Source organism: Mobula hypostoma, chromosome 14 (assembly GCF_963921235.1).
Source record: "Mobula hypostoma chromosome 14, sMobHyp1.1, whole genome shotgun sequence".
Taxonomy (NCBI): Eukaryota; Metazoa; Chordata; class Chondrichthyes; order Myliobatiformes; family Myliobatidae; genus Mobula; species Mobula hypostoma.
The window spans coordinates 29,502,847-29,518,469 of record NC_086110.1 but is presented as its reverse complement, the minus strand read 5'-3'; the positions used below and the strand labels follow the sequence as shown (position 1 = coordinate 29,518,469).

General features: G+C 40.3%; 1 protein-coding gene across 4 annotated transcripts in view; it reads right to left on the bottom strand.

Moving 5' to 3' along the window:
• The window catches only part of tox3 (TOX high mobility group box family member 3), a 108,691-nt gene that overhangs the window by 42,121 nt on the left and 50,947 nt on the right, over positions 1–15,623 (bottom strand). For all 4 annotated transcript variants that reach the window (XM_063067440.1, XM_063067442.1, XM_063067443.1 and 1 more), the window contains exon 2: positions 3,401–3,466. In XM_063067440.1, the coding sequence (XP_062923510.1) occupies positions 3,401–3,466 (66 nt within the window). The remainder of the gene's footprint in view (positions 1–3,400; positions 3,467–15,623) is intronic.

Genomic DNA, 15,623 nt, shown 5'->3' with positions numbered 1-15,623 from the left:
ACTTGGAATGAGGCAGAGTCAACATGGGGACACAAAGGACAGAACGCAACCTTTGTAACACTACCAGGGCACAGCACAGCTCACTGTCCTCAGAGAACCACATGACCTGAGGCAAAACCAAACATAACCACAACCATTGTACAGCACGGAAATAGGCCTTTTCAGCCCACCTCATCCATGCCAGCTGTGCTGCAAATCTATGCTATTCCCATTGCCTGCATTAGGCCCAAATCACTTTATGCCTTTCTACCTGACTGTCTACTTGCCCAAATGCCTTTGAAATGCTATAATTGCATCTGCCTCTACCATCTCTTTTTGCAGCTCATTCCAGCAAACCACTACATCTGTATGAGAAACATACACCTCAGATCTTCAAATTTCCCCTCTCTCTGCTGAAACCATACTCTCTAGTTCTAGACTTTCCTATCCTGGGAGAAATACTCCATCATTCCTATTAATTTTGTTTATAAACTCCTAAGGTCACCTTATCTGCATTCCAGTGAGAACAAACACAGCTATCCAATTTCTCCTCTTAACTTCAAGTTACATTTCTGGGAATTTCTCCTGCACTCTTCCTAATGCCACTGCATCTCTCCTGTAATGTGGAGACCAGAACTGTCACAATATCCCAAGTGTGATCTAATCAATATTTTGTACAGCTGAACATGATATCCAAATTCTCATACTCAATGCCTCAACTTGTGAAGGCAAGCCTTCCAAATATATTCTTCACTACCCTATCTACTTGTATCTCCATTTTCAGAGAGTTGTGGATTTGCTTTCCAAGGTCTCTCAATATATCAAAGCTTCTAAAATCACTGCCAGTCTATACTTGATCTTCCCAGAATTTGACTTACTCATCTCAGTAATTGTCTGGATTAAGTTCCATCTGCCACTGCTCTGTTGTCTTCAATATATTTGAATGATTTCTCATCTAGGTCATTTTCATACAAACAACAAAGTTCCCAACACTGTGGTATATTACTTCTTACAGATTTCCCATCATTAAAAAGAAACCTATTATCCTGCCTCCTATTATCAAGACAATTTTAGATCTGTTTTTTTTCCAACAGGACCTGGATCTCTTGTGGCTTAACCTTCTGGACCAGCTGATCATGCATGACCTTGTTGAAAGCCACACAAAAGTCTATGTCATCTCTGTCTTCTGTTCTACCATAATGTAGCTAGATCTCTTTAAACAGAGAGCACTGGTGACTTCCCCTGTGTAACACTGCATGCAAAGTGTGAGGTAAATCTGAAAAGAGGCAGGTGCATAAATATTCACTGTCAAGAGACACCTTCAGAACTACTGACAATACATTCTTACCCTGTGATTGTGGATACAACAGTATTAAGGAAATAATGACATCTGCTCTTTTGTTCATTACCAACATTCAGCTTGGTACATGTAGCCTCCTGCCTTAAGCCAACCCTGTTCTCCTCCTCCTCTGTGGCCTTTAGGTATTGTCGCGGGGTGGGGGGGGGGGAATGAGAGGAATGATTAGCAAGTTATCTATGACAGCGAGAAACTGGTTTATGCCAAGGTCCGATCAGTATTAAATGTACATTACCCCTTGCTTCAAATACCAGATTTCATTTTCCATTGAAGACTTCCAAAACATGAATAGGCAACAGGAAGATACTTGCTGAACCATACAGACAACCGGGGAAATCAACCAGATTCTAGTTGTCAGTAGCTGTTGAACCGTTTAAATAGTGCTATTGGAATGAGTTAAGGTGTGGAGGGAAATGCGGCCTTACACTGCCTTGTTTTGTCCTGTTCTAGAAGCAATGATTAGTAAGAGCCTACAGCTCCAAGACGGTAGTACTACAAAGATCAGCAGACCATATTGATATCAAAATCTGCTCATTCTGTATAATCCCTCGGGTATACCATGAACACCAGTGTGCGTACCAAAATGGTACTTAACACTGCTAATGAACGCTTTATATCCCACTTTGGACCTCAAAGCTCTTTTAATACCTAAAATGCAAATCACATCCAATACCATGGCAATTGTTCATTATTTGGTCAGTAAAGTCAGAATGATTCTCTAAACATGAACTGTGTAGTACTTAATGCCATGTCACTTAAAATGCTATGCGTATTTTAGCTTTTCTTACGATGCAATGTGCCATTCACCACCACCCCCTCCCCATTTCTTAATGTTAACCTTGCATGTTGATTTCAATTGTAATGCTGTACAACAGTATTTAAACACACAGTTATGAATGTGAAAATAGTGCACCACATTCTGGATAGAATGTGCCAGCACCGTTGTCTTCTACTGGGTGACACTTTGGCAGCACATAGAAATTAATGGTCAAGCACATCAATGTGAGCTACATGCAGGAGGCAGTAATCACACAGCAGAATACAGAGTGCCATTTACAAGGAGGATGAAGGCTTGGTGCAGATGAGGAGCCTAGGGAGGGAGGCAGCAGTGGATGCAAAAAGCTAAGATGGTATCGGGTATCAGACAGTTCACTCCTGCTCCCCCCGGCTCATGCTTAGGTAAATTGAAAATAACTCCCCCCGCACCCCCCCCCCATAAAAACTGCAAGTCTGTTTGGCTAAGGTTTCAAAAACTACTACAGCATCTGCAGCTCATGCAGGGGTTGTGATGGATATTCACTTCCTGGGCTAGGGAGCCTCTTCTATTTGCCAACCTCGGCTTTCTAAACAGAGCAGCTGCCGCTTGTAAACTTCAAACAGTTGTAAGTTAAACTTCCAACTATATTCTTTGTTTAGCTTCTGTCATAAATGTGAGTCAGTCTTCAGTTCTAAATGTAAATGGAAAGCACTAATCAGTTTGAAGTTGGAAAGGCACCTTGCAAACAGACACTTTGTCTACAGAAAGCAGGAGGTTGAGTCAGTGCACCTTATTTATTGCTGCTCAAGAGGCATAGTATAAAACAATGGATTATTTAATTTGGCTTGTTTCAAAACAGTCAACACTGGCTATATTGTTTAGTTCAAGGAAGCTTGCAGACCAGATGGAGACAATCATTTAGCACATCAATAACTGATCTATTAATAAGTCGGAGGTTTATGTACTCAAGGAGACAGCTTCACAGCATTACTTTTGGGTACCAAGTTTCCAGATAACACTCCACTTCTTCCCACATACAAATTCACCAGCAAGGTGGAGGGCAACAAACTTTAGTGTGCAGTTTAAATTTCTTTGAGCACTAGTAGCAAGGGATGTGTGCGCACGCACACGCGCACCCCTTAGAGGGAATACTGCGTGGAACGTGGCCCTGGATGGAATGAATGTCCATAAGATGAGTAAAAGAGGTGCTGCAAATCAAACATCGTGGTCTTGATGATGAATGTACTATAGTATAAGATAATGTACATTTCTATTTCTGACAGATACAGGACAATTAGTATACTTGCCTCATTGGTGGTCAAGAACGCATGGCTTGGATCTGCCATATTCATGTAGTTATTGTTCCCTGCAAACTGGAATAGAAAGGAAAAGCCATAAGGATTACAGTCGTTGCATTTATTCCCACTTGACTTTGAAGCATTCATGGAGCTAGAGGTTGCCCGTTGTTCTTACTCACTTGGGAAAGCCATTCTCACTACTCTGCTCTTAAATATGATTTACAGAGTACGGAATGTCTGCATTTGTCAAAGTGCTGACAATTAGAAATGAATACTGTGTAAATTCATATTGTATTAATACACTGTTAGAAATAGTTATAGCCATTTATTCTGTAATCTATAATTCTAGGTTTCCAGAATATAATGAAATATAAATAGCAGAAGTATTTTTTTAAAATATCTCAACTTTTGTGCTATTATAAATGAGGCTGTAACTTTTACTGGGTATTTCAAAGTTACTTCATCCCCTTTGATTTCAGATTAATTTAACCGAAGACCTTTTCAGTTGATGATGCAAAGACCACAGGAGAAAGTTTGACTTTAAATTATATCAAATTCACATGATTGGCAATACACCATAGAAATTTATCCCCAGTGTGAAAAATCATACCCCTAGACCAATGAGCATTGTTTCTATGAAAGCGAGGCCACGTGAGATGTGTAGAAACGCCTAAACCCTGAGACTATTATCTTAATGAAGTTCTAACTATTCTAGACTTGAATCCAATTAAATAATGCACCAGTACATTCAATGCAAAGTACACATCAACATGAGCAATGGTTTTTGATGGCCACCCAATGTTCACAACAGCTTTTAAAGACCAGTTTTGAAAGCAATAGAACAGTGTAAACTTTTGTTTGTTCTTTCCATTGGGGCAGTATATAAAATTTTCATGACTATGCCAAGATGCAATGGCATCTTCATGCTGAGTAGGTCCAAAACATACACATACACACACACACACGATAAGCAGCTTTAAAATTAAACAACATTGTGCTGTTTTTGGTTTGCTGTAACAAGGGGACAATAACAGCAAGAATAATAATAAAGGTTCTGGTTATATTTTGTGAAACAAATTTATTTAAACGTGTGGCTGAAAATAAACTAGGGAAGAATCCGAGATTAAGTAACAGCCTCAAGAAATCAAACTTGCTTTCAATATAACTTCATCACGTTCTTCAGAAGGTATCTATGTGCTTTACATAAAGTCAGTCACACTTAAGTTTCTAAGTGAACATATCACCAAAAGGAACACGACAAGTCAGCACATGGGAACACCACCACTCCAATTGCTTCTCATTCATGCAACATGCTGACTTGGAAATATCTCGGCATTCCTTCACCAGTCCTGGAATTCCTAACACAAAAGTAGAATGGGAGTACCTTCATCGGGAGAACAGCAGCATTTCATGAAGGCAGCCCACTCTCACAAAGGTGGTTATAGATGGATAATAAAATTTGGCTTGACATTGAAATGAATTCAATTATTTAGGCAGCATCTAGGAAAAGAGTACAGTCCTGCTAAAGGGTTTTTGCCCGCCGAAAATGTCGACTGTGCCCTGCCGAAGGGTTTTGGCCCAAAACGTCGACTGTACTCTTTTCCTAGATGCTGCCTGGTCTGCTGAATTCCTCCAGCATTTTATGTGTGTTGCTCTGATTTCCAGCATCTGCAGATTTTCTCTTGTTCAACTATGTAGGAACATCTTCTCCACCATCAGGTTTCTGAATGGTCCAAGAACACATGTATGCTACCTCATTATTCCTTTTTTTCCACTTTTCATTTTTTTGTAACTTATAGCAATTATACTGTACATCTTTGCACTGTACTGCTGCCTCAGATTTCATGTCATACAACTTGATTCAGATTCTGATCCTGGACCCAAGCAAAGTTTCTTCAGGAGCACAGAATGACCTTACGATGACACTGAAACATTACTATAAATCGACAGTTCAGGCCCAAGAGATTGTAATTCAAATCGATTAAGATAACCGATGGTGGCGTAACAAAAATATCCTCCCAGGTCCACTGATCGAAGTAGACCAGATTCACGACAAAATGTGGGTTTGTCCATCCACATGCTGGGCCTGACAAGAAATGAGCAGCTGAGGTCTGGACTGTCACAAGAGACCAGAGTTAATTAAAATAATGTTAGAGTGTGCAGTTGGGGGAACCCTTCACCATTTGGATTTTACGAAGAGTTGCCTTGCTATTCTCATTCAGAAGTGCAGCGACAACACTACAAACTTGGGTTTCTGTCATGTGTAGACATTTTATCTATTTACTTGCGTTCCCATTTGTGACTCAGTGTCTACTACTAGTCCTGGAAAGAGCCACAGCACATTTTGTGGTTGAAAGTTCTGTATGACTAGAAGCTGCTAGACTAGAAAAACATTGTTACTAAGCCACAGAAGGAGGTACTGAAGGAAGAGAAAATGCACCTACAGTTTAGTGGACAGAAGTCCAAGCGGTTGACTTCGTTGCTTTTACAACTCCCATGACCCATTTCGACATGGGTTGGTTGAAGCTGCCTGATCCAAACTGCACCCCACAAATGCATGGAAATCTAGATTCGAATGGTCTAACATTACGTCAAGGAATGCTCCATCTTGTGCTGATTGAAGCATCTACCACCAGCTCACCAGCCAATAAAACCAGTCATGCCAGAAATGGAGAATACAGAAAGTACAAAACTGAAATCGGAAGGAGCAAAGAGAGGTCTTTGCTGACTGAGGTTTTCTCCACCCCCGCCCCATTCACAAAGTACCTTCTCACACACCCAGTTGACTTACTCAAGTGCTAGAGAGAAAACAACAGAGATAGGTTTCCTTCTGCACAAGGTACCTGTACAGCAAAATCCTTTGACTGTTAAAATCTATTTGGCCTCAAAGGAATTCTTGGCTAGGAAGTTTGGAGCCTTGCTCCTGTTCTCTCTACAAGCTCAAAACACAGAAAATGAATTTTTACTGGACCCTATTCCTTCAAATTCTTTCCTGTTGTGTGAAACTTAAAAACTTCTCACAGTTGTTGAAAAGTTGAGATGCTTCTAAGGTGCTATACAAATGCCACTGTTTCTTTATTGTACAATTTGCTCTGCTCTAGCTTATCCATCTGCATCCTTTTGCTATTAGTGTGCTTTTTAAATGCACGAGAGTGCAGGAATCTTACCTGTTAGTGATTCTACAACCCATCCTTTTTATTCTCAATATGGGTATTGGTCAATATGGATATAGCAGGTTCCAGGTTTCAGAAGTTAATTTCCAGATTGTCTGTATGTTCATCCTTAATAGTTTCTGATAGTTTTGCCACATTTAGAAATGTGGTTACCTGGTTGGAAGATAGGACCATTGCTTTAAGTTGTTTGAGTTAAAAACTAGGTTTTTTTTTTAAGATGTGAAGAGCAGTAATCATATGAAATACTAAAAAGGTTGAGGGAGAAAGTCAGTTTCCAATTTGAAAGCAGACTTAAGTTGAATCACAAACAAGAGCATCTGCAGATGCTGGAAATCCAAGCAACACACACAAAATGCTGGATGAACTCTTGGAAAAAAAAGTACAGTTGATGTTTCTGGCCAAGATGGTCCCGATGAGTGGTCTCTGCCCAAAACATCAACTGTACTTTTTTCCATTGATACTGTCTGGCCCGCTGAGTTCCTCCAGCATTTTGTGTGTTGCAAACTTTAGTTGTTTGGTTTATTCCATTTTAAAGTCCCCACGCAGTACCCTCACAAAAAAAAGACAGATGGTAACTCCAGAAAGTTTAGTTAAATAAATAATAGAACTATCATCTTCCGTTGAATAATGCAGGAGAAAGCAGGCAGAATGAAATGAAAAGCAAGTTTAAGATTTCTGCTTTGTGTGAATGTAATTAGTAGGGGAACTACAGTTAATCAGTTGTGAATGGTGCCCATTAATTACAGTTTCCCCTGGAGAATCAACCAGCTCTGTGACAACGTTAGCACTACAGTACAGGGATAGGGATAGAAACAGGGCCTCATGCCATTTGATAAAACAGGTGGCTTCATTAGTGCAAGGAATCTGCAGAGAGGCCCTCACCTGAAACACAAGGTCTGCCATGGACAAACAGTCATTATCGGAGCCAACAAACTGCAGGAGCTCCACCAGCTCAAAATAACCTTTGACCCAGAAGCACTAGAAAGCCCGACATTTGGGGATTAGTTTAAAACTCCCCCCATCCACCTCACAACCCTCAAATCTTCACCCATGGGTGAAGAGAAAATATACTTCCAAAGCCATAATTATAGACCTGCTCCAATTTATTTCTGAAAGAGAATCAGGTTTCTAAATTGTGCTTCCACGGAAGAAAATACATTTGGATACATTCTGCTTGAATGACTGGCAAATAATTGCCAGTCCTGGCAAGGACAAAGGCTGATAGGGGCATCAATTAAGGATGAACAGCAAGTTATTTTTTTTTTAATTTTTTTTTTCATCATGCTCACAGTCTGTCTGATTGAATGAAATGACAAATTAAATTAACGGAGATTGCTAAGCCTGCCATGCTGGTGCAGAATCTGGGTCAGCAGAGACAATAAACTGTCTGTAATTAAAAGATGAGAAGACTGACTAATGCTACTTCAACCTGATTAGTCCAAACAACACAATATGCACTAAAAAAATCTTTTGGCAATGACAGTGGGTTCAAAGCATCAGTGTGATTCAGAAACACATGCTCAGCTGTCAGGTGTACTATTGAGACTTAATGCAATAACGAATGTCAAATGTTGCCCCATTTTATACTTGTAGATTAAATTCAGTAGTAAAACACGATGTAATGTCTATCTACAATTGATCAGCTGGCTGGAAACAGGAAAAGGGATTACACAAATGCTTTAGCTCAGCAGGTTGGTTTAGTACACATATGGCACATCGCAATTTACATTATTGAATACTTACTAGTAAATCCTTTTGTTTTTAGTTGACACTGAATATCAAGCATGTCAACAAGGAACCTGAGAGGTTAAATATTTTGATATAAAGGGAAGATAGATTTCATATTTTCCTTAAATAATTTGTCATTGTATGTAATAAATAATTGCAAAAAGTAAAAATTTAATAAAAGTAATGATGAATTTCTGAAAATTTGTCTTTCACAACATAAAGCAAGTTTAAATATTCACTTTTTATAACTTGTGGCTGGATTTTTTTTAAATAAAAAAGAGGAAGCCTGGTACGCACGCGTAGCCTGGTATGTCACTACCTGATTTTCTCTGCACAGAGAATACAGGGAATTGAACAAGGTGGGTGTCAGCAAGGGCTAGGACTGTCCCCAGTAATCCTAAATGCTTATAACAGAATGAAACAGATATGCATTGATTCACCTCATTCCATTAAGGATGCAATTGTGCATTCTCTAAAAGCTAGCAAACTTAATGCTCAAAATCTTGTCTTGGCTTGCTTGTATTGGATCTCAGCAGATGCGGCAGCCTAATGAAGATCAAAAGGCGGCCAACACTTCGGGCCAAAACCCTATATTGGGACTAATGAAAGGTCTCAGCCTGAAACACTGACTGTTTATTCCTCTCCATAGATGCTGTCTGGACTGTTGAGTTCCTCCAGCATTCTGGATTTGTTAATCTGCATTTGCAGCATCTCTTCTGTTTGTATTGGATCTCCTTATGAGTTATATTTCAATAGCTCAATGAAAACAGAAATAAACCTGAAAAAAACCTTCCTCCTATAGTGATGTGTGACAACATTCACATCACAAGAAGTGTCTTAATGCTGCACAAGTATCCCAATACTTTTGGTGTAATAATTCTTTGACTTCAGTTTGAAAAGGTTGGTTAAGATTGTAATCAATATGGTTAAATGCTGAGTAAATCAATACTTGCATCCTATTATTATAGTCCTTTGTGATACCTATAAACAAATGATTCAGTTACATGATTGCTCATGGTACAGCCACTGAATGTTATGTTTACAACACCGTAAAATATTTAATAAAACTTCATCAATTATTACATATAAATTAGCACTTCTAAAGTATTCAGAGAATTTTAGATTATATTGGAGATTCACGATATCAAATCATACATTGTGCCCAGGTCAAGGCTAAAATGAAAATACAAATAAATACTCAACTTGTTAAATAGCATCTGTGGGAGAAGAGCATAGCCATTGGGCTGATCACACAGAGAACAAACAGGAAGCACGAGCTGATGTGGACATATTCCAATCCAGTGCTTCAGAGCAAGGGTACAAGATTATTAGCCTAAAACTGTCAGAACTGTTGCACGTTTCTAGTAATCCTGTTGTAATTTTCACTCAAGCATCGTTCTTCCTGGTTCTAAATATCAGAACGTCAGAAGCATCGTGTTCTTCCTGGCTCCAAATATACATTCACACCATTGGAGTGTATGTAAATAACGATGACCATGATGTAATTGACCATGTATGCATCCTCTAGGACTTCTCTTTTAAACCACTGCAAGGCCAGTCATAGAAACATAGAAAACCTACAGCACAATATAGGCCTTTCGGCCCACAAAGTTGTGCCGAACATGTCCCTACCTTAGAAATTACTAGGCTTACCCATAAACCCTCTACTTTTCGAAGCTCCATGTACCTATCCAACAGTCTTTTAAAAGACCCTATTTTATCTGCCTCCACCGTTGCCAGCAGCCCATTCCGGACACTCGCCACTCTCCGCGTAAAAAACTTACACGACATCTCTTCTGTACCCACTCCACGACACATTAAACCTGTGACCTCTTGTGGCAACCATTGTGGCAGCCCTGGGAAAAAGCCTCTGACTATCCACACGATCAATGCCTCTCATCATCTTATATACCTCTATCAGGTCACCACTCATCCTCCGTCGCTCCAAGGAGAAAAGGCCGAGTTCACTCAACCTGTTTTCATAAGGCATGCTCCCCAATCCAAGCAACATCCTTGTAAATCTCCTCTGCACCCTTTCAATGGTTTCCACATCTTTCCTGTTGTGAGGCAACCAGAACTGAGCACAGTACTCCAAGTGGGGTCTATATAGCTGCAACATTACCTCTTGACTCCTAAATTCAATTCCACGATTGATGAAGGCCAATACACTGTATGCCTTCTTAACCACAGAGTCAACCTGTGCAGCTGCATTGAGCGTCCTATGGACTCTGACCCTAAGATCCCTCTGAATCTCCACACTGCCAGGAATATCCTCCTGTTATTCCAGGCTTCTGCATTCCTTCTCAGCAACACAGAACCAAACAATGTGCTAGAGGTCTGATCTGCTGTTTCCTCCAACCGCTAAGCCCACAGCTGGACCGAGCATTGCATCTAGTGGCTAGTTGATATTAAAACCCATGTGGTTTACGTTATTAGGCATGTCATGCAGCCCCATCCACTCAAGTACTGACCTGGATTGCAAAGTTAATGGCAGGTAAAAGAAATCCTTTCTTTATATTGATTAATATTAAATGGTTTACAATACTTTAGCTTGGTGAATTTACGTTGTGGATTGCACAGAGAACAAACAGGAAGTGCAGACTGGATTGAATACATTCAGATCAATGGTCCAGGATTATCACCTGAAATACCATATTTCCGTTTCTCTGTAGTAATGCTGACAGAACTGCTGAACATTCCCAATATTTTTGTTTTACCGGTTTTTCAAATTGCTCATCCTGGTTCTAAAGATGCATTTACTCATGAAGTACATGTAAATAAACGCAACATTACTGCACGTTTTTGTAAATTGTGTGTCTAAACTTAAGGAATTTGTGTAGTTTGAGAAAAATCTCAAATGAAGCACATGCATTTTCCAAAGCTCTGTGTATTTCCTTGGTATTACTCTGCTATAGAGCTCCCTACAGTGCAGGAACCCATGGGGGACGTATACCTAATGCTGATGATGAGGATAGGATGGGGAAAGAGATAAAACTGTCCAAACTTACAAAGTTATCAAATTACACTGAATTGCTACACATAGTAAGCGAGTCAGCAAACTCACAGTTGGTCACTGTAACTGCTACACTAGACTTCAAGCAACACAACTCGATTCAGAACCAAGCGTAGGAGAAAAAGGGCAGCCCACCTAGGTTGCTGACAGTAAGAATTGTAACTGTTAAAATGGCATTGTTAAATTATAAATGGAGAAACAATATTGTAGCAATTAAAGGTGAGGGCACAAATAATCCTACATCTTACTCAGAGCCTAGATTTGGTTACATTTGCCATTTTGGCAGATTCTAGAGGCCACACAAGACAAATGACATTAACTTCAATGAGGTGATAACATGATTATAGAATCACTTATACCTGGTGCATTCAGGCCTTACAGAAAACTAAAAACTCAAGTTTGAGCTAAGCGTCTGGTGAAATCATCAGCAAATATACAGAATCTATTTCCAATGCTATAATTTTGCTTTCTGCTTTAATCAAGCATTACAAGAAAAGTTTGTGTGTGTGGTTTAACGGATCAGGATATTCACCCAAGTTATTAAACATGTAGCTTTTAAAGTGCATGCAAAATTATGATATTAATGACCTTCAAAAATGCAAAAGAATTTCAGTTGGAGCACAATATTCATTTTAATGGGGATATTAGATTAGATTGGATTCAACTTTATTGTCATTGTGCCGAGTACAGATACAAAGCCAATGAAATGCATTTAGCATCTGAACAGAAATGTAAAGAATAGTGTTATTTACAAAATAACTGCGAATAAAAGAAGTGCTACAGCACACAAATATAAAAGTACTGAGACAGTACAATATGGATGCAATACTGCTTAGCGCTGTGGTGAGAGGTTCAGCAGGCTCACAGCCTCAGGGAAGAAGCTCTTCCTGTGCCTGCTGATGCGGGAGCGGAGGCTCCTGTAGCACCTACTGGATGGGAGGAGATTAAAAAGTCCATGGTTAGGGTGAGATGCATCCCTGATAATGCTTTTCGCCCTGCCTAGGCAGAGTTTATGGTAGATGTTCTCAATGGTGGACAATTGGGTGCCGATAATCCGCTGGGCAGTTTACACCACACGCTGGAGTGCTTTGCGGTCCGATACGGGACAATTGCCATACCACTCTGAGACACTCTGGTGAGTATGCTCTCAATGGTACAGCAGTAAAAGTCCGTCAGTACCCTGGGACAGAGGTGAGATTTCTTCATGCTCCGCAGGAAATAAAGGTGCTGTTGTGCCTTTTTGATCAGGATGGAGGAGTTCAGGGACCAGGTGAGATCCTCGGAAATCTATCTTAATGAAAGAGCAAAATGCTGGAGGAAATCAATGGGCAAGGCAGAATCCGTGGGTTAAAATCAACACTTGACATCTCCAGTCTAGATGAAAGGTCTCAAGCCATAACGTTTACAGTCCCTTTCCCTCCTTGGGTGCTGTCTGGTCCCTTGAGTCCCTCCTGCATCCTTTCTGCTCCGTGTCAATGTGTGCGTAAACAATGATAGCAAAGATGGAAACGCTGGTACAAAACATGAATCACTGAGTGAGACTGGTGCACAAGAATCAGAATCACTTTATTGCCAGTATGTGAAGCACACCGGAATTGATTGTGGTTTGGTGTCAAACGTAAAACACAGGACAATACCATAACAGACAACACAATAGCACCCAACAGTTCACAACACAACAGTGCAATCAATAATTAGCAGAATGGTCACAAACATAAACGTCAACAATCAAACCTAAATAAATATGAATATGTGAGCAGACTAAATAATTATCAACAGAACAAGGAGAACAGGAAAGATCATTTAATGCATGTTGTGTAGGGACAGTTAGGATATTACACCCAAGAGAGTTGTGTTGAGAAGCTAGATAGCTACAGAAAAGAAGCTTCAGAGTTGACACGTAGTCATGGTGGGGATGGATTATGGTATCTTCCCGATGGCAATTTAGTGACTATACAACTACTAGGATGGGTGGAATCAGCAGTAGTTTGTCTCAGTTCTTTGCTCTGATGATGAACAGGTCTCTTAATAGCGGCAGCTGACAGCCAATGATCTTCTCCACTGAGTGGACTTGTCGCTTCAAAATGGACTTGGTGAGGGAGGAGGCAGCAGGAAACCAAATGGTGACAGGTGGCCACAGAAAGCTCTCAATGCTGGATGAGTAAAAATTCATCAGGATACGCCTTGAGATGTTAAGTTTCCTAAGATGGTGCAGAAAGAACGATCTCTGCTGGACTTTCCTAGTGATGACCGTAATGTGCTTGTACCACTTCAATGTATTGGTAATTGTGATCCCTAGAAATTTTGATGACTTGACAATAGACATAGTCTTACCATTAATTTCCAAGGGGAGGGGGCAGGTAGGGAATTGTCAGCAGAGGTCAATCCTTATTTCCACTGTATTGATAGCATTAAGCTCCAAGTTGATACAAGCACACCATACTGCAAAATGGTCTGCTCTCTTTGACAGTAGATCACATCATTATGAGGTGAGACCAATTACAGTCAGGTCATCTGCAAATTTTACAATTTTAACAGATTTGTCTTTGAATTTAGTCATTTGTATAAAGTGAGAACAGGAAGGATAAAAGAACACAGCTTATAGACATTGGATTGGACAAGTAGGAGCCCAGCCTTACATACCACTTCCTTCCCATCAGGAAGTTCATAATCCACTGACAGACACTGCAGGGTTAGCTTGTTGTGGAGCAATTCCAGAACAATAGTGTTCAAGGCACAGCTAAAATCCACAAAAAAAGATCCTCACGCAAGTGCAATGTTCCCCCTAAGGTGTGCACAAGCACACATCTTTTGCTACTAACGCACAAAGGAATTTAAACTGTGCACAAAAGGTTGTCACTCTCTACTTCATTGGCATGTCAAGTATATTTCATGATTATAAACAATCACATTTCTTTTCTAGTTCTGATGCGGACAGTGTTGGCAACGTGGAGTTCGCGATGACTTGTCTGCTGATTTTAGAACTGGCTTATTTCTACCGTTTTTAATCAAAGACATTATTCAGTTCGCAGATGTTGTCACTGGGCAAAAAATTACACAGCTCGAGATTTTTGCACACACTGGCCATTACAAATTAGAGGGAACATTGCATACGTGTTGGGGGAGTTCAAATGTTGAAGAATGTAAGAAGGGCACAAATTAACTGCATCCTCAACTGAGTGATTTTAGATTAGATTAGATTAGATTATGAGGACACGCAGTCCTTTTTTATTGTCATTTAGTAATGCATGCATTAAGAAATGATACAATGTTTCTCCAGAATGATATCACAAAAACACATGACAAACCAACTGAAAAACTGACAAAAACCACATAATTATAACATATAGTTACAACAGCGCAAAGCAATACCGTAATTTGATAAAGAACAGACCATGGGCACGGTAAAAAGTCTCAAAGTCTCTCGAAAGTCCCATCATCTCACGCAGACAGTGAACCTCCAGCGCCGCAAACTGGCCAATGCAGCATCCACAGTCCGACTCCGAGTCCGTCCGAAAACTCCGAGCCTCCGACCAGCTCTCCGACACTGAGCACCATCTCTGCCGAGTGCTTCGAACCCGGCCCTGGCAACAGGCAATAGGCAAAGCCGAGGATTTGAGGCCTTCCCCTTTGGAGATTCTTGATCGCACAGTAGCAGCGGCAGCGAAGTGGGCATTTCAGAAGTTTCTCCAAATGTTCCACCGTGCTTCTCATGGCTGTCTCCATCAAATCAGGATTGTGCACGGCCCCCTAGTTAACACATATTGATATCATTCGGAACGGCTGCGCGTGCTGCGTCGTGCCGCCATCTTCTCCTCCCTCCTCCATAAGCAAAGCAAACTGAAGAGGACCCGTAATGGACTTAGGGTATGCCAACATCAAATGTTCAAATGTTTTCATAACTGCTCAAGTGAGAGCGACTGGCCTATAATCAGAAAAAGGCAAGAATGATGGGGAAAGTGCTACTGGTGTATTGAAAATCATCCATAGACATAGCAGTTTACAGCAGTAAGATGCTTCGACTACAAAAAGGACACTTAGCCTCAGTGTATATGGCCAATCCACGGGGTGCAAACAAGAATAATGTCAGCCAGGTTGATTCCACAATTTAAGGGAAAACTTATAACAGAAAGACACAAAAGCTTTTACGATTGTGAATCTGACAAGACGTGCAGAGAGTTGGACTTAAATAACATAAATGTTAATATTTACAATGATGCTAAATGCAGCTACTTTAAAATGGAAATGATACTCAACATCCATATATTAGTAGAAACACTAACAGCTGCTGACCACCTGATTACAGGCAGAGTTAATT